Raw genomic sequence first — 20,732 nt, forward strand, 5'->3', positions numbered from 1 at the left:
CAATCAAGCCTATATGAAGCACAAAAACAGAAGTTATACAACAAAGCAACAATGCAAGGCTCCCATTTTCATAGCAAACCAAACCATGTCTGTATCACAATACAAGAGTTCAAATTCTAGCAATAACAGTAGACCCAATAGATATATATAGGTAAGTGTGAGTTTGGCCATTAAAGACTAATCAGAAATTAACATGATCTGCCAGAATATTAACTATATACCTCTTCAACTCATAAATTTACGATCTAAGGGACCCAACTCGTCCGAAGTCTGATTGTAAGAATTATATGTGATCCATGACTGGTTTCACTCCAACAAAGTCCAGCTAAATCTAACCCTCTGTGTATAATTGTAAAAGTTACTATGATCACCCATATACTTCTGTATAATGTTATCCTTCTACCATAACTGTTTCTCTAGTCAATCTCAAACCATAACCAGCCTGGATTAATGTCAATAAACAACATTGCAAATGAGAGGAATGTCATCCCATCATGTCATAGCCTTCTCCTTGCCGATAAGGATTGAAGCTCCCTGGCATTTCCATCTTTCCCAAAAGGTGGTCAATTCCTGCATTCACAAATTTGGAAGTAGTTAGAACAATTCTAAAGCTAGATTCCAAGAAAATATGTTGCCATAGAACAGAGAAAAAAATATATATTTTTAAAATTATCTTCTTCTTTTTAATGAGTAAGCTTCACTTGAACCCATGACCCAAAATTGCATCTCAATATGTCAAATATCAAACCCATTAATTTTCCAGGAAACTAAGAACACCTAGAAATGCTGCAAGTACTATAGAGACTAAGAATTTAAAAGAATGTGATTAAGTGGTGTAAATTGCCATGGTCAAGTTTTATGTTGCCAAGAAAGTAAGAAAAACACAAGATTTGCCTGCAATTTGTTAAATGCACTTGGCAATATAAAACTCATATGTGGACATATCACCTCCATTTCTTAACTATCCTACAAACTTTTTTCTGAAATACTACATTCTTTGATAAACTAGAAAACAGGTTTTGATGTATGGGACCTATCACCATGTAGGACATCTTGTGCCTGTGTTTGACACCAATACCCATGTCAGTGTCCATGTTAAAAGTTGTGTACGTACTTGGATTCGAAAGTACAGTCTCATAGAAAGATATGTGGCCCATACTACCAGAAGACTTTGAACTGCCATTTGATGGAAACGTGGATTCCGCTTGATTAGGTTGTGGATCAAAGGAATGCAGTTCGGAGCTTATTTCAGGACTTTGGAAGCACATTTCATCTGGCCTCAGAGTTAGGTTATCAGGAGAATGAGTGTTCTCTGACTTCGCCTTTTTCTCTTTCGGAGAGTTGTCCTCTGTCTCTACTTCTGATTCTGCATTGTTTGGTGTTGAAACCAGTTGCTTTCGTTTTGACCGGGCTCGCCTGTTCTGGAACCAATTATAAACATTTGTTTCCGAAATTTGGCCGTGTTGTGTCAGTTCATTGGTTATCTCTTTGATCTTCTGCTTAGTGGGAGTTCCATTGCCTTGATCAAAGATACGTTCAAGAATTTGAAGTTGCACAGGTGTTGGGGTCCACCGTTGCCTGGAGGAAATCTTGTGGCCGGTAGAAGTCATTAGTGAATCACAATATAGATTGCCCAGCTTTGTTCCTGAAATAGTAGGAGGGTAACTTTCAGTTGTGGCAAAAGAATGGAAAGCCATGAAATATAGTTAACAAATATACTTACCCTCCTTCTGGACAGAATCTGGTTCAAGCAGAAAAATAAGTTGAAAGAAGATATGGTGGCATTGGATTAGCATTGGTGTACTCCTTGTATATGCATATAGGTGAGATTTTGCTCACTTACATGGAAATAAAAATAAAAAACATGTCTTTTTTACAATGTCATCAGAAAAACTTCAAATTGTTCCTCTGATCACGGCGAGGTATTGGAAGCACATAAACTATGTCAGTGGATGTGTATGTAAGATTCTACACTACATGGTGCAGAAATTGTTGCATTTGAGTAAAATCTTCTCGTTCCCTGGTCCCAACTTCATGTATTTAAGATTCTAAAATATAAACTTGTCCTCTCTAAGACATACTAGACATGCCCATCATCATTATCATGAACTCTCTATAGAACCCAAAGAACACTCCACTATTGTTATCTCCCCAAATGCCCGGATGAATTGCAAGGGCCAGGAAGTAGGATTCCATAGACACATCAAGTCAACTTCTGTGCATGGCTGTAACCACATTTCAAGAATTCACAATAGGGTTAATTGCTCTAGATATTTTTTTTAGACGGGTTGATGCTCCAGACTTTACACAGATCATTATTTACTTATGAAGAAAAAGGTTGAGGTAATATTTATCTTCTTGGAAGTTTGAACACAAGGATATGCTAACCAACTGGTGGACATTTGTCTAAGAGCTCATATTGAAAGGTGAATAGCAGTTAAGGGAAATTCAGCCATTAAGAGGCCTGTTCTTGGGAAAGGGCAACACTAAGGAAATATATATATACCTATAGACTCAGTAACTTATGTGCTGAGCTTTATTTCATAAACAAAATGAACTTTTCTTCTTATTAGATCCTGAAAAATGAATATCCCCTACTTTCATTGCATTGGCTCACCTCATGGACTTTTAACATTCTATTCCTTATATGGCACAAGGCGATATAAAGCTGAACAATGTACCATACCATGCTTGGAGACATTCAAGGAGAGGTGAGGTGACATGCCTCACCATGTGGATTGCAGTGGTTCCAACGGGTAATATTGATTATCCCAGAAAGGGATATAATTATTACACTGTGTGATCATGGAACATTTTCACAGTTGGTCTAAACTTGTCCAACTTCATGAATTTACCATATGCAAAACCTTATCCCCAAAGATTTGGGATCAGCTAAGCAAATTTTCTATATAATTTAAAGTTGGTAAGAGAGAAAGTTAATGATTTGTTTCCTATGCGCAAGTTTTTTTTTGTTTTTTGATAGATAAAGGGCAAATTACAACAAGAAGGGAAGGTCGAGTTGACCAACCCAAAAAGAAAGGAAAAAAGATACTGGTTAACCTTACAAATGTTCATGATTTTGAAACTGGTGTATCAGGCATGGATTACATAAATGAATATCTTTTAACTGCAATCCAAACCAAAATGAAGCATTAGGGGAAAAAAACAATTAAATGGTGCCAAGTTTGTAGCTCCAATGGATGATGGTTTAATTCAACCTCGAGACCAAGGTTTAATTTCAGTTTATGTACTAAAAATCAAACAAAAAACTAATAAATTAAAAAGTCAAAGTGAAGGACTCTTAACAGTTTTTTACTTCAATCCATACCCCCTTTTTTTTCGGGTCAACACAAGCCCATTTTGCGCTTAGATCAATAGATCAGTTGGTTTGAAACATTGCAAAACAACTATGGGGTTGTGGGTTCAAGTCCAAATACCCATCCCAAAAAATAAAAACACATACCCAATTCTACCAAACTGAATTATTCAAACCAACCCCATAAATGATACTAAGACAAAAAAATCAAATACCATTATCAAACCATTTATTCAAATTACACCACCCAGACCAACCAAAACCACTACAAATATCTTTACTAATCAAAATGCAAAAATATACTCAAAATCAAACAAACCCATTTGAAACAAGAACTTTGTCAAACAATCAAACAGAAGAAACTTTTTAGAGCTTCTTTCCCCTAAAACTGCACCCAATTCTATCAGGATCATTTCTCTAAACCAAACCCGCTTGGGCTAACTATAAATTTTGAATATAACATTAGAATTTTACTCAATTTTCATACGAACTATAAGCAATTAAACCATAAATTTACAATTATACCAGAGATCCACAAAAAGGGGACTAACAGAACAATCAAATACCCCTAAAACTAAACAAGACCCAATAAACCCAGAATAATTAGATGCAAAATCCCCCCACAAAAAGAGCACCAAATAGAATACCAAAAAAAAATTCTGTTTTTTTTTTAAACTTTTCAATGCACATCAAAGAATTATCTTTAAAAGGAACAAAACCCATATTAATTGAGGAGGAACCAAACTACCCAGAAATAGATAGAATTAGTGAAACCCACCATAAATAGCATAATTACCCATAAAAATAAACAGACAGAGAGAGAGACCTGCGAGATCTTGTTGAGCAGTAATGGCTTTGTGCATCTCAACAAGTTGTTCACAAATGGTGGCATAAATAGAGATTTGCTTTCGAAGAAGCTCCATCTGCTCATCTGTCATAACCTTCACATACATAACTCCGCTCTGTTGTTGTTGTTGTTGTTCTTGCTTCACCCACTCCATCGTTCTCAATTGTTTTTCTCTTTCTCCGCAATTTCTCTCTAAACCCATGTTCTCTGCGACCTCTTCATTTATTCTCTTAAAAGTCTGAACAAACAAACAAAGTAGAAAGAAAAAACAAATCAGAGAGAGAAGAAGAGAACAAAAAGGAATTAGAACTTAGAAGGGCCGCACCTTACACGCCGGTGTACTTTAGCATGGAGAGTGGCTCACGTGGGCGTATTTTAGCGGACGAATAATCTTCCATACGTTTTTTTCCATATTTTCTCACGATATAGATAGATATTAATAGTATGCAGTAGTTTGGGGGGAAATCATTACATATGATTTTATAATAATTAAGGATGATACTAGCGGTGCCAATGGGTCGGATTCGGTTCGGTTTCTAAGATACTTCGAATCTAAATTATTATATTTCTTTTATTTGGATTCTTGTTCGTTCCGGTTTTAATTCTAAAATAAATGACACTAAAATTGAAACCACCGAAAAATACGAGTCGCCATCCATTATGATTCTCAAAAGAGTCGTGCTGGCGTGACACAAAGGGAGACAAGAAAGGTGACACAATGATGCGGTGGCGCACACATAACTGTAGATGATTTCCTCGAGATATGAGTAAAAAAGCATGTACGGTTATGTGCGCACCACCACACCATTTGTATCTCCATTTGTTTCATTTTAGCATTTTCCTTCTCAAAAATCAAATGAGAAAAGACATATTGCAAAATATTACAAAACTCTTTTCCTTTCAAAAAAAATATATATATATACAGTATATTTTTCTATAAAAGTCGTGTTGGGGTGATCTCAAGTTAAAACCTTATATCACACTTCTTAACGTGAAAGTGGATAGAAATCATAGATGCATTTTCACTCATATCTCGAAGAAAAGCATCTATGGCTCCCATACACTTTCATGCCAAGAATAAATGGTTCATTTTTAAGTTCTAATGCATAGTTTATATGAAAATTTTACGATTGTTATATAAAATGTATTAATTTTAAAACGAAAGAGAATATTAAATCATTCATACTATATAAATAAATCGACTTTGGTTATCCATGACTATTAATCGGATAAATCTAACATTCGGTTAAGAATGATTTGGGACATGATTTTAAATATTGTTTGAGACTGAGACGACTTGCCCAAATCATCTCGGTGGTCTCGTTCAGCAACGATATGGATATACATTATTTCTCAAAATTCACATCATCTCACGAGATAAATGAGATGTCTCGAACAATATTTTGAAATTCTTGTCTTAATCAGTAAAACTCAGTCGATTGAATTGGGATTTTGTTGATTTTGATTAAAATGAATGATTTTTTTTATAATTTAAATATTTATTATATGAATTTATGACTAAACATTTTCTAATCTATCTTATTTTATTAAAAGATTATAATAACTGTAATGTATATATATTGAATGGTTCAAGAGACAATAATCATGACGACAAGTTTTTATAAATCAATTTTGATAGGGTTAAAAGATTATAATAACTTTAAAAAAATTGAAAGAGATTATCCTCACAAAAAATCAATCCATTTTGAAATTAACCCCAATTTATAAGTTGAAGAATAGTGGATTGTTAATCTTTTTATAAATCAATTTTGATGGAGTTAGAAGTTTTAAAATGACCTAATTTTTGGTGAGGAGCTCATCTTCACGAAAAATCAGTGCAATCCGAAACTTATAGCTCATGTAAGATAAAAAAAATCGTTATCACGATTATTGTCACATTATTGTCCCTTGAATCGTCCCAGTAAATGAATTATTATAAATCGAGTTAAATGAATTGTCTCATCCATAGATTAGACGAGACATCATATTGAGTTTTGAAACCATGTTTCAAAACAAGGTGAGAGTTTAAAAAAGTAAGAAGATTAAAATATAGAGAGATCTATTCGGTAGATCTAACTGTTGCATTTTTATTACAAAAACTCTCATGTAAGTTCTGACAAGTCCAAGTGAACATTACTTTATGAAGTTTGTTACCTACCAAACCTCACTTTATCGATTTTGTTACCCAACAAATCCAGCCACATCATAAAATTTAAGTTTATGGGTTAATTTGTTATTTAACATACATTGGAATGCATTCTGATCACATCAATTTGTTGCATTCAAAAACATGATCTCATGCACAGGATTATAAAGAACAAAATTCTAAGAACTTAAAAAAAAATTAATTTTTACCATTGAATTTTAGTTTTAAATCTGGGAGTTCGATAATCATCCATTTTCAACATCTACGATCAAATTCAAAATTTTTTTTTTTTTTCAAATTTAAGTTTTTCCATGAAATCTAGAAGACTTTGTTGTTGGATTGCTGATTCAATCATTCATGTGGACCCAAAGACCCTTAGTAAGATTTGAAAGGTACGATAACAAACTTGATAGAGTAAGGGAGTTTTTGTAATAAAATTGCGATTGACAGGTCTGCCTGGTAAATCTCTCTAATCTCGAGGATATAAAAGGAAAATAAAACGTTTGAGATCTCGGATCAACCTCTCTTATCGTTAAAATCTCAAAATGCCGCGTAAGTACTGGGATAGGACAAGACACCAAAATCGCGTTTTCCATTTTGGAGGGATTTCTATTCTTTTCGTACCTTTCATGGATTTTCCATGCGGTGGATGCGATGGGACTGCCACTGTCTGCCATGTCTCCACCATGCCCATACTGCTTTCCCGCTTATATAATAGGACTTCCATTTGGGCTGACCCAATCCAATAAAAGGCCCAAATTTAACTGTGCCCCTTTGACCTAAAAAAACATAAACCGTTTCCAAGTATCCCAGTCCCCCTTGGTATAGTAAGTAGGTTAAAGTGGTAATTTAACGGCTAGAAGTACTGTCTCATGAACTCCATATGTTCTGTAAACGTGGCACACATGCAGAAGGTTTGGTTTAATATAGTCAAAGAAAAGAAAATGGGGCGAGTGGCTGCATGCACGTGGCGTGGAATAATAGGGTTTCCATGACTTATCTGCTCTAACTCTCTTACAATTACTGACTCTTCTTTGAAATTCCTTCCATCAAACCAAACAGTTAGATTCGATTGGAATGAATGTTTCCTGAACATGTTCAATTAATGTTTACACACCAAATAAATGATAGAATAACAAACTTATTAAGGTCTAGACTACCACACATGAGAGAGAGAAAAAAAAATTAAATTCCATATTAGAAAATCAAAGATGTCTGCATCAAGTAAAAGAATACATCCAAAATCCATGTGAAACCCTCATCTCAAGTCCATGTGGTCCCAAATATCCTATGTGCCATGACTTATATACATTGTTACGTTATATGAATGTATATTTGGTCTCTTTTGGACATTTGTGCTTTTTAATTTGTTCATAAAGAGACTAGTGACCAATACTAATAAATAGTTTCTTTGACCTAACCAAGTCTTTTTTAACTTTGATTAAGATGTTTTTTATTAGTATAATATTTAAAATTCCTTTTATATTTAATATGAGAGATTTCTGATTGGGCCACATTTGGACAATTACGATTCTTTTTTTGTGACATGAGGGTTCCTTAGATGCCCGACATTGCATGTGCACCTCCACATTAAACCACTAAGTCAGAATTCGAAAGTAGAATTAGGTACCCATATCATGTTATATGCATCATTAGGGTTTTTGTTATTCAGATATTCAAAGAAATGGACAAAAATTCTCATCATAATAGGTGAGTAACGAATTTCGATGTTTAATTAACATAATAACTTATTTGACTTTCACAAAAAAAGACAAATGTAGAGATCAAATCCACTTGGCGTCCCCATAAAATGTCGTAAATTTTGTAAATTTTTATGATCTTTTGAGATGGCAACTCATTCTAGATGGAATGAATTGCTTCGTAAAACTGCACTTGAATCATCCAATGAATATTTTTTCTTTTATAATTTCAACATGAAAAATAAATCCAACAAAATACGGAGACTAATAAGTTTTGTCATTTCTTAAGAAAATCATGGGGCATGCATAACTTTATGGAAAGATAAACATCAAACATTCCAAATCAATTTGTTTTGGGGTTTTTGCTTGGAATCTCAAGGCCTAAAGGTAAGTTGAATAAGGATCCGAGTTAAATTAAATACAATTTAATATATATTGTTGAATGTATATTTTTCTCAATTATTGGGTGTGTCACACCCCAATCAAACCTCGTGACCCTCTTATATTCATTGTTCTTTCCTTCTCTATTAAATCGATTTTTTGGAGTAATTAATTGATTAACATGATATCAGAATGTTAGATTCGTATAGGTCATGGATTCAAATCTTTTACCTATATGAGTGAGGTAGAGTGTTGAGTATATAAATTCCTTCACTCTCGGGTGTTTCATACCCTAATCAATCCCTCTGACCCTCTTATATTCATTGTTCTCTCTCTCTCTCTCTCTCTCTCTCTATATATATATATATATATATATATATATATATCGTTTTGCCAAAAAGTTAGCCATTGAACGCTACCCATATATATATATATATATATATATATAAACTTATTTTTGGTTATTTTTTTATGAGAGAAATCTAAGGTAAGCCATAAGGGGCTTTATGGTTTGGCTAACCCTATATATATAATGTAGGGCCTCCTTACCTACTAAAAAGACAGTTCCTCCATCAGATCACCCTTTGAATGTAATTTACTAATTATAACTTACAAATTAAGTAAATAAAAAGATATTTAAATTTTATATTGCAAAGAATGGGTCCCCATGGTTCACCTCAATGAGACATTTTGATCCAAAAAAGTAAAAAAGTGAGCCAAGATACTAAAGAGTGATGATAGATCCTATTGTATTATTTTTATGAACAGTGCAAGTTGGTGCACCTAACAAAATCATCAATCCCTATTCCTCTAGAGATACATACAAACCTAAATTTGTCTGCAATGCCAAGATACTTGGTGGGCCTATATCATGATCTATTGATTTCTCTTCTTTTAGGTGGATTCTGCAAAAAGTAATGGGAGATCTTCACAGGCTTTTTCTTTATTTTGTTTGTTGTCTTACTTTCGCTATGTTCTTATGACTTGAAAAAGAAGTAGATATCTGTTTCTACAATTAGGGGGGAGGATTGATCCTTCTTGAATATGGTGAAATTGTATGGTGCAGTTAGATGGATATATTCAAATCCAAAATCCAATCCGTTCACATCCAATAACACTGGATCAAGATCTGGTGACTCATGGAAAAAACACATGATCCCAATCGTTTAAATACCAAATCCAATGGTTTAGATTTATTCTCAAGATAAGTTTATTCAGAATGTTATGAAGATGCATAGTAATCTCGACCATTGGATTTTGTGTTTAAACTATCAGGATAATGTGTTAACTCATGAGTCATTCTTCATGTGTCACTAGAGCCCGGCCCTATATATATTTTACTTAAAAATATAATGTATGTAGAGGAGAAAAGTTGTAATGCATATAGACCTTACACGTGTTCAGATCATGTTGGAGAATGGAACAGGTTAGAGAGACTTTTGCTCAAAGTAAGTGGTACCCAGATCAGATCAGCAGCCATTATAGGTTAAGGTAAAGCCAGATACTTGCTCTGATGATAGAGCAGGGCAAAGTTGGTGAGCATGCAGAGATCTGATCTATCCTTTGACTTTCTAATTTGAAGGATAAATCCCAAGAATCTATGAGTGGTTAACGAAGTAAGAAGTGTAAAGGCGGAATCGAGTTTTACCTTGATCGACTATGCTCTATTAATCAGAAGTAGCTTTTGAGTCCCTCCTGTAAGTATCGGTGTGGTACCTGTTAATAATCCTCTGATGCCCAAGTTAAAGTTGCAGAAATAACAATATTAAAGAAAACCAGTTTCAACATTTGTTATTCCGACCAAAAAGACAATTTCTCCTCCATTGATTGTTCTATCTATAGGTCATTCCTTCAAATCAAGGTTTCCTTTTTAATCGGGATTCGATTACAGTGAATCCCCTAATTGTAAGGATCCTAAACGGAATTTAAATCTCTGAGATTGAGTCTAAGATTTTTGGGAGATCTTCTCCAGACTTGATATGCATAATCTGGAATCATGTAGATATTCGGATTAGGCCTGCCCTGCTAAACAGGTTAGATCTCCCCTTATGTTGTATTGCCCTACCAGTCAGATTAGACACTCCTACCTTAGTCTACCATGTTGTTGGGTAGGATTGGATTTACTAGTTTGTTCCAAGTACCACTTATTCGACTAAGACATGTGTACGGTCTAGATAACATATTATTATCACCCTTCACAAGAAATATTCCTTCTAATTTGGGGGAATTTCCTTTTGGATAAGAGATTTCCCATGATCACATCTCTAGATTGAAGAGATCAAGGAGGGAATACCTGTTCCGGGGGGATTGACGGAAATCCTATAAGAGAGGAGAGATCAAAGGAAAACTGATCTTTTTTTCCTTTTGGCAAATCAAAAAATTAATATTTCTTTTCTTCGAATCTAACTTGGGCGTCAGAGGATTCTTGGTAGATACTACACCAGTGTCATCAAATGACGGGAGGAGTAAGGAGCATTTATCAGAGTTGCAGAGCAGAGTTGATATTGATAGAGGTAAACTTAGAATCAACTCTACATCTTTGGGATATAAACTTCTATCAAATCGAATCAGGTTGTCTTTGGTCAGATCAAGAAATACTTACCCTTCTAATCGGATCCAGTACGACACATATAATATCAGATCAGATCAAGAGCTTAAAAGGCCAAATCGTACCAGTCCATATCGAGAACTAGTTCAATTCCAATCTGACCCAAACCCGATCCATTGAGAGTCCTATAGCTAGGTTCATTACACGAGGAAAATGGTGCCATGCAGCAATATCGTGGCCAACTTTAGATGTTGGGGTGAGACCCACATGTTTGGCTCACCTTGTGGTTAGATTAAAAGGGTCTTATATCTAATCTAGTGGGATCTGGTCGGACCATATTAGCTCAAACTTATGCAACATTTATGGCCACATGTAGTGGGAATTTACAATTTCGAATGGCCCTCTAAAAGATTAAATACATGGCCAAATATGGTTCTACAGAGCTGTAAAAGAGCCCATTCTCTCACCCATCACATGGCTAAAACATAGACCCCATGTCCTTAATCATCATGTTCGAAAAAGTTTTATTGCAAAAAATTTGGGCCATGAGACTAATATTAACCATGTACTTATCAAGTCATATTCATATCCCTCTTACAATCTAATCAATCTAAGGGATTTAAATAGCGATTTTAACATTTAACAAACCAGAAATGACGTGTGTTTATTTTTATTTATTTTTTGATACACGAGTATCCCTGTAGACAGTGGACCGGGCCTGTATATGGGCTCTACCCAGTTCATAGACCGTCTTGTCCAAGGATTAGTCCCGGGGCACGTGCAATGCCTGCACATCACACGCACCAGGTAAGTGAGAGCGCACCTTTACGGGTGGCTCTTGGGGAATTAATGCTCATATTGGGTATCGAACTCACGACCTATGGGCATTAACCGCTTATCGGTCTAAAATTGCCATTGAGGCAACCCCTCGGGGTTGAAATGTGTTTATTTATAGCATTTAATGTGAGAGTACCTCTGATGTGGCAATTAATCAAATTTATTAGTGAGTAATAGAAACCTCTAATGGTGCGACGATATGGAAAAGCATCCGAAATAAGATTCCCATCACTAATAGATAATTTAGACCTAGAGAACTAAGAGATTACCAAGAATAATTTTGTAGAAGGGTGGGAACCTTCTATTATAAGAAAAGAGTTTTGTTGCCAATGAAAAGATAGAGGAGAGTTTGCCATAGTAATAGTAACAAAGTTCAGATTCCAAGATTATTCATCGAGGCTTCAATTCAGTCAATTTGGATCAATTAATTTGCGGAAGTTTCATAAAATAAAATAAAAAATAGGGAAAAATTTAGATATTCACAAATGATGTTTTTGAGTTTCTTACCAAAATCCATCATCTTCAACCTCTCCCAAAATCCTATCATGCTCTAGGGATTTGAAAGCTAAAGAAAATAAAATTTGAAGGTGAAGGGTAAAAGTATTTCCATATTTTACGATTAATTGATGAATCATCGATTAATTATTTGATCACCAATTTAATCATCTAGTCCCTCATTCAGATAATTTTACAATTTTTATGAAAACAAAACGAAGAGTTTTGTGACTATGGCCATACTAAGGAATTTCAGTGGGCCGGGCTGGGTCGAACTATGGCCGAGTATAAACAGGTTTGGGACATATCTAGTTAAACCCAGGCCCAGATCATCAAGAACCTCCATGTCTAGGGGTTTCAATGAGATGATTATGGTTCAGTTCATGAGGTATCTAGAACCCAACCATCATATTTTTCCCGTTAAAATTCTTGTCAATTTCCAATTTGTTTCTTTAAATTCGATTCTAAAATAAGTGGAATCGAAACCAAAATCATCAACAACTGTGGGTACTTGTTAGTTCTGATCCTTAACTGTGGTTTTTATTTAAATTATGATCGGGTTTGGTTCCAATTAAATGGGTATCCAATAGAGGAGGGATCATTTGAGCCTAAATCTTCAGTTGAAATTCGATAACGAGATCCACTTCTCTTTTTAACATCTGGCCATCTGTGCTATTATGATGATTCAGTAATTAACAACAATGTGAATATAGTATATTCACCTCCATTTCTAACAAAGAAGCATCACTGTAGCTAGATTCATTAGGGAAGTATTATTGTTTCATCCATTTAGTTAGTCTACTATCTTTCTGATAATGTATGCTCGCTAAAAAAAAACTCCATTTCTTCCGAATTGAAATGGAAGGAAAATATTACATAAATGAGGGCAGCTGGCAAAAAAAAAAAAAAAGAGAGGCTAAAGCAGAAATGCAATTGAACTACAATAAGAGGGAATTGAGAACAAAAAAATACTCAATAAGTCAATAGATATGCTTACACCTATTCAATCAATGATCTAGGATTAACTTTTTACAAGCTGAGTTCTTGCATTACAGACACATATCCTTATCAATACTTGTATATATACCTTTTGAAGTTTGGCCTCACGTACAAGCCATGATTTCTGTATTAAAACCACATTAGTTCTCAATATTGTGTATTGGAACGAGTCATGTGGAAAAACAAAAAACAATTTTTTTGTTCATTAGGTATGTTTTTGGAAGAAAAAAAAAGTTCTCCTAAACTGCTAAATGTCTTGGGTGAATTACCATTTCGTGAGCTGAATTTGACAAATTTAAAAAATAATTCTGCAGTGAAAGTAGTAATTCCTTTTTATTAATCAAATAAGCAAAATTTTCCATGTAGGCGACCACCTGAAGTAATAAAGGTCGTATTCCCTTCTCCAGTTTATCATATTAGCCTATTATTCACATAGGGTGTGATAATTCTACAATAAGGGTCGTTACACATAGCATGTTGTAACCGTCCGGATTAACCTTTGAAAAAACAAAACCTTTGGGGCAAGACTCCTAACGACTCAGTTTCTGCTAGAGGATTCGAGAGCAAGATTTGGAAATGGAACCCTCAAACCATATTCTCGAGAACTAGTTTCTCCTTGGATACTAAAAACAGAGATCTACGCCCAAATACACTCTAAAAATATGAAAACAACCAAATTAATTATCTCAAGTCATTTTATAAAAATGGATAGATTAGAAAATGTCACGGATTTGACTTGGGAGGAGCATGCTTTCAAAACTCATCCAAGACATATCAGCCATGTCATCTCCGTGTAGCCTAACAACAAGATTCACGGAAATGGGAAAAGTGAATGTATCGGAAGAGATTTAAAAAGTACACATAGGAAAACTTGTCCAAGACATCAAAACAAGTTTTGAACCATGCTTCGGAGTCTCTGTTTCACGTGAATGATTCTAAAATACTTCTTTTTTACATGCATAACAATCAAACAAAAATATGTTCCAAGTATGAAATAAATGTTTATAAGGTAAGCCCCACGGCACACCATCAAAGTTTTATGCGACCAAATGTCACTAAATGTTTGAAGAGTAGAAAAAAAACATCCCAACTTGAGGGGGTTATCTAAGAAGGGTATAGTTGGGAATGAACCGAGGAAAAAAAAGGAAGAAAAAACTGAATACAAACACCCAGCAAAACAATGAGCCGAACCAAACCCTACTTATAGACAATTTAACAGTAGGGAGACAAAACCTGTTTACAAGTATATACAATGAAAGCGAGGTGCAATACCCAATACCAGTTAGATGCAATACCAAATTGGTGAACCCAAGACTACATAAAAAAAGTACCAAGGATTGATACAATGACAACAGATACATACTCCATAACAGAAAAGTTGCCTTTGAACAGTACTACAGAGTAGACAGAGTAGCAAGATTCTTTGAACCAACCCCAACTCTTAAGCAAACTGCATTTGCTGTTATTTTTTGGTTGGGCTTCGGTTCTAACAAGTAAAATACAGCTTTTACTTTATTCATTATCTCCTTTATCAGTCAATAAAATACATTTACCAATGGTTTTAATTGTGACAAAAATTCCTCTATTTATAACTTAAACCACAGATAACTGCAGTGGACTTCAGAATCTATGAGAGGTAGTAGGACGACCAGAAAGCGACAAGAAACAACCACCAACTGATCTATCATAAAAGGAAAATAAAAAAAAGTGATACCCAAAAAAAGCCGCATTAAACAGGATGAAAATATGACACTTGAATTTTCACAGAAGTTCACACTCTCGGGACGTTGAATACTCTGCTCGATATTTCGTTAGGTTAAAAGTTAGTACTGCATGACTAAAAACTATGAAAAACCTCCCCAATGCTTTATGCATCTTCGTAACCCTAGTAAGTGAACTCTCAGGAAAGAAAATCCGTGAAGCAAGCAGTGGTGCGATTATTGAGAGAAACAACAAATATGAGAATCAGAGAAATAGAAACAACAAAACGAAAGGCCTAACTGATCATTTAACACATGAAGCAGAATTAGGTACAAAGATCGATTTAAGCTTCTAGATATAGCTTCCAGAAACCTGTTCTATCATCATCAAACAAAAGGGAAACAAAACGAAAACAACTATTGTTCATGAAATGAGATCAAGTGCAAGGCCCCTACACTCCTTCCTCCTACCATCATTTACTCGTCGTCGTCTTCCTGCAATGATTAGATTTAAATAAAAATATAATTAACACCACTACTTAGGTTTTTATAATTAAATAAATAGAAAATACATGAAATATGGAGTTTCATTAAACCTCTTCGCTATCATCTTCGTCGTCCTCGTCGTTGACTTCTGACTTTGACTTGTCAGATTCTTCTTCTTCTTCTTCGGCCGCGTTTGCTCCTTCAGACTGTTTTTTTTTCAGATAAAATCGGATCCTATTGTTAAATAACTAGTGAAATAATAGATTCTAAAATTAAAAAAAAAAAAAAAAAAAAAAACTAAAATCACCATTTTCTTGTTGTAAGCCTGCAAATTCTTGTTGTATTCGGTCTTCCTTTTTTCTGCTTTTGCTACGTATGGAGCTTTCTCCTGATGAATAATTGCAGAAATTTGAGAAAATAAATAAAAATCATAATTTCTAAATTATTACACGGCACACGGCTTATTATTATTAAATTGAAAATAAAATTTTCCAAATTTTTTATGATTTACTTACAGCCTCTGACAACGATTTCCATTTATCTCCACCAGCCTTTCCAACCTATATTTTAATAAAATAGAGAAGAAATAAAAACAGAGTGTAAATTGAAGTGGGAAAAAAAACTAATTGACCAAAAAATATATGTATGTTTTTTTCTCGATCTACTGTTATGGGATAAGACTTACAACAGAGACGGATTTGTTGTTAGGATGTTTCTCTTTGTAAGTTTTCCTGAACTCCTCCCTTGAATCATAAAATCATACAAAAATTAGACAATAAAATAAAGAAAAAATAGAAAATAAGAAAATAAATAAGAAAAATAATTACATGAAGACGAAAAAGGCACTAGCGGGCCTTTTAGGCTTGTTAGGATCCTTAGCTGGTTTCTCCTTCTTTGCTGGCTTCTTGCCTGCTCTGTCGCTTACAGGTTTCTTCACAGATAATCTAACAAATCCAAAAATTACCAGATCTCAGATCTGAAACTATACGATCTGATCCGATCTTCTCCAGAAATCCAAAAAAATCGAAACAAAATATACAATCGATCTACAATAGGAGAAAACTTACTTGCTATCGGCTTTTTTAGCCGTACTGGCCTTCGATTTGCCTCCTTTCATCGTTATTCCTGCAGAAAACGATCAGATCGGTAAGACTCGGTAGCGAATCGGTAAGAAATCGATGAGAATCGGTCGAAATCGTATTGGATTAGCGACGGCGGTGGGTTAGAGTTACCTCTAGGGTTAGGGTTTCGCAAGGGAGATGCAAAGAGAGGTTTGTTGTGCGCGTACGTGAAAAAGAGAAGCTAGAAAGGGGGGGATAAGAAGATAGAGAAAGTTAAAACTATATCACAATGGAAATGAAATCCGGATTTAGGCGGGATTTTAAATTTTGTTGCCACGTCAGCGATCCGTGTGTTCTCACCTTACTCGACCCTTCTCTTCTCCTTCTTCTCTTGTGTTTTCCCTTTGTGTTTGTTCTATCTCTCTCTCTCTCTAATCGTTGCGCGCTTTCATTCGCACTCATCCTCCTTAAAAGGTGTGGGCCCACTTCGCTTGTGTTACGCTGATGTGGGGTCACTGACCTTTTTTGATGCCGCATGGTTTATGTCTTCTCAAAATGACGAAGATATCCTTAGATATTATTAGGGGATTGTTGGTGTCAAAGGTCCACCTAATAAAAACGCTTTCCTGGGGTCAGTACCGTCGGATTATCCTTGATATTTGTTTCGAATGAGCTTTCATTGATAGCCACGTGGTATATATATTGCTACATAGCTTCTCCTCTAGATTAGTGTGATTGAAATAGATAGACACGTGGTATTTTTAGGCGTATTCCTCTTTGGTCCAAAGCAACTAAACGATAAAATTGGATATTTTCCAATGTTTTAAAATACGAACCGACCGAATACTTGTTAAAATTGGTTCGAGCACGGTTGGACCAATGTATTACGAGTGAAAAATTATTTATGATTCATATTCACTTTCACGTCAAGAAAGACAATGTTAGGTTTCAGCTTAAGGTCACTCCAACACGACTCATATAATATATAAGGGTGTCAATGGGTTGATTCCACGTACATCATAATTGGAATCTAAATAAATCATCTAATCTGGTTCTTATCAATTTTGATTTTGTATGTGAGATCCTTGAATTCAAATTTGACCCTATAAATACATAATACCCCTCAATGAAACTATAACTGAACCTACAAATAACTGATCCCTATTAGGTACAGTTGAACACCCATTAAGATACATAATATGTTTTTGAATGATAAGAAAATAATATGTATCAAATAAAATAGACAAATATTTATAAATTTAATTTGTAATCCCTTAATCAAGAATTAAGATCAACAATGAATTATTCAAGCAAATCCAATCTTTTAGAATAAAATCTTATAAAATTATGCTTTGAAGTATTTTTTTTCTTGTTGAAATTTTGTAGAATGCGGAAAATGAATAGATATTCAGTGAGAGGAAAAAAAAATGTAAAAACTAATTATTTCACATTTTCTTTATATTTTCTTCGATATGTTTCTTTGTTAGTATCTACCCAGGTTACTAATTTAATTATAAATGTCGTAAATAAAATATATTTATTAGTTAGATATCCCAAGAGACTTGATTCTTATTAGATCCTTAAGATGGCTACCCATAAGCGGATCCTAAAATGATTGGGCCTGTGATGGTAAACCCAAAGTCGACTAATCAGCTTCGGGTACATTGGGGAATTTGGTATCCATTGACATCTATAATAATAATAATATATAAACTTAAAAAATATGTATACACTCTTCCTAAGCTATCTTTATTTAATCGTTCATGAAAGGATGATACTCAATCATCGATGGTTTACTAGCAAACTCGTTTTATTACAAGATTTGATTGAATCCTACCTAACCATTGGCTCAGTTTGGTTTTGCCAATTGTTCTTGTAACGCAATAACTTATATGGCATCCCTCAGTAAGTACACCCAATAATTTTAGAATTTTCGAGACTTCAAATGAAATAAGCACGATAGAGGTCAAGGGCGGAGCTGGGATTTTGCCCACATGGGGATAATTTAAGAGTGGGAAAATTTTGTGGGGGCAACTTGAGAGTGGAAAAACTTTGTGAGGGCAAATAAAAGTAAAAAAAATTGATTATTGAGGCAGTAGTGGCTGATTTTTTTACCCGTTGAAATAAGTCATAAGTTATAATCTCTTATAGACTTTGAAAATTACGTGAGGGCAAGTACCCCCATTGTAAATCCACCCTTGATTTTATCCTTAAGACTAACCTAAGTGATTTTGCGACCATTGATGATGGTGCTCTTTTTAAATCATTTTCTCTTTTAAACATTTATGACGACGAGCAGTGATTGTGAGTGTTGGTGATAACTATCATGTGTACTAGTCTAAATCAAAAAAGTATCCAAACCAGTTTGTGGTACATTTCAGATTGGGTTTGTAAAATCAAGCGAACCATGAACCCATCAATTTTTAATTGGGCTCAACTAACCAAAGTATGTCGGTTCACAACATTTTTTTAATGGTTCGTTAAACAAAACCAATTTATTGTATATTTTCATTGTTTATATTTGGAATTTGGATTATTATATTAATTTGTTTTTTATCAACTTAAAATTTTTCTACACTATAATTGTACTTGTACGTTTATACTTGAATTATGTATATGCGCAAGTGAACCAAACTATGGAATCAAAGTGAACCAAGAAAAGAACTATCTCTATCTACCCCTACGAACCAGTTCACTGATGAGTGGCGTACCACAAGTCACATCTGAATTCGAACGGAGCAAACCAAGAACTAGGTAACATATGGTGATAGTGCTCTCTCTCCCCCCTACCCCTCTATCATTCTTATTCTTGTTATCTCTCCTTGCCACCTTCATCTCTCACTTAAGCACACTTCACTCCCGAAGTACAAGACCAATGCCAGCATGAGTCCATCCATGATTTTTTTGTTTTTGTTTTTGTGGTAACATAAAAACCTTGCTTGAGAGGTAAATAATGGTACGTAGTTTGGTTGCATTTTGACTACATGGAAAAAAGGTTCGTTGTCTACACTATGACAATCTGGTGGTTCTCCCTTGTTCATACGAGTTTCATGTAATATTTCCATATTACATGAAAATATAAGGGAGTCTACTCATGATTCCTAAAGATTTCACATCACTCAAGAGTTTTGTTGGGCAAAGATGGAAAGTTAAAAGGGGGAGTGTGACACTGTGGGGTATAATTGCCCCCAACAACAACTTCCATACTCCATACTTCTATTTACACATCTAATTTCAATTTCTACCATTTAATGGGAATTATAGTTCGTCCCATAAAGAACAATATAAGCTCTTCAAGTGAGATTTTGATATAGAATTTCATGCTCCTATCATAAGATATTGTCAATTTTCATTAAGACTTGACTTATGTTTTTCCTTACAAATTCATTTCAAAATAGACACAATAGTTTAAAATTTTATCTTGTCTCTTTTTTCAGGCTACCCACCTTACTTGGGTCAACCTTGTCCACAATTTGAACATAATCAAAGGGCTCCCAAGTGAGCAAAATTTTCATATTATTGCAAGCATTCACAAATGAAGTCAGATGACAAAGGCTTGAGCATATTGTTTAGAACTACTAATCCCATGGAATGAGCTAGAGAAATCTATTTCATGTGGAAATTAGAACAATTCCCTCTTCAATTTTGACAGTTAATATATTTCATTCCCACCACTTGACAAATTTGTTAGATAAATAACCTTAATGAACACACAAAAGAGCCTAGATCATCAGCAGTAGCAGATTTACAATGAGAGCACTTATCTCCGCAAGAATTTTAAAAATTGTAAGATTTTTTTTATTCTTTGTTTTTTGGATAAGTGAATTTTTATTGATAAGAGGACAATAAGTTCTCAAAGCAAACAAACTACAAACTCTAACTACTAACAATATCCCACCTAAATAAAAAATCTTCAAAAAAATAACCACTTAAAATCTTTATACTGCTTACACCAAGAGAACAACAAACCAAAAATGTTGAAAATTAACTCTTACATAGAACTTTCTTTCCCATCAAACGTGTGCCCGTTCCTCTCTTTCCACAAGCCCAACAAATTGCAAATGGCAATAATCTCCAACCTATCAGAAGATGTGACTTCTTACCAAACAATAGAGAAATAATTGATTGAGCCTAATACCAATATACTTTAAAAAGAGAGAAAAAAAGAAGTAAGACCACACATCACAGGCCACCTCACAATGAATAAGAAGATGGT

The 20,732-nt window shown here is 34.5% G+C and overlaps 2 protein-coding genes across 3 annotated transcripts; both read right to left on the bottom strand.

Annotated features, from left to right (window-relative positions):
- Positions 1 to 33: 33 nt before the first annotated feature.
- Positions 34 to 4,612, bottom strand: LOC147408563 (WUSCHEL-related homeobox 8-like). Of its 2 annotated transcripts, XM_086419641.1 has the most exons (4): positions 4,489 to 4,612; positions 4,143 to 4,401; positions 1,115 to 1,645; positions 34 to 570 (listed from the first exon to the last, which is right to left on the bottom strand). In XM_086419641.1, exons 2-4 carry the CDS (start codon positions 4,363 to 4,365, stop codon positions 485 to 487), a joined length of 840 nt encoding a protein of 279 aa, XP_086275767.1. In that variant the 5' UTR covers positions 4,366 to 4,401; positions 4,489 to 4,612; the 3' UTR covers positions 34 to 484. The 2 variants fall into 2 exon arrangements, with proteins under 2 accessions (XP_086275767.1, XP_086275768.1); XM_086419642.1 differs by lacking the exon at positions 4,489 to 4,612 and having other exon boundaries at positions 1,163 to 1,645; positions 4,143 to 4,438.
- Positions 4,613 to 15,243: 10,631 nt separating this feature from the next.
- On the bottom strand, positions 15,244 to 16,850 carry LOC147408564 (HMG1/2-like protein). Its single transcript, XM_086419649.1, has 8 exons — positions 16,688 to 16,850; positions 16,523 to 16,580; positions 16,283 to 16,399; positions 16,141 to 16,198; positions 15,971 to 16,015; positions 15,763 to 15,843; positions 15,566 to 15,661; positions 15,244 to 15,464 (listed from the first exon to the last, which is right to left on the bottom strand). The coding sequence occupies exons 2-8, from the start codon at positions 16,570 to 16,572 to the stop codon at positions 15,447 to 15,449; spliced, it is 465 nt and encodes a 154-aa protein (XP_086275775.1). The 5' UTR covers positions 16,573 to 16,580; positions 16,688 to 16,850; the 3' UTR covers positions 15,244 to 15,446.
- Between the last annotated feature and the right edge of the window lie 3,882 nt (positions 16,851 to 20,732).

This window comes from Akebia trifoliata, chromosome 2, assembly GCF_017979445.1.
Source record: "Akebia trifoliata isolate Shusen 1 chromosome 2, ASM1797944v1, whole genome shotgun sequence".
Classification (NCBI taxonomy): Eukaryota; Viridiplantae; Streptophyta; class Magnoliopsida; order Ranunculales; family Lardizabalaceae; genus Akebia; species Akebia trifoliata.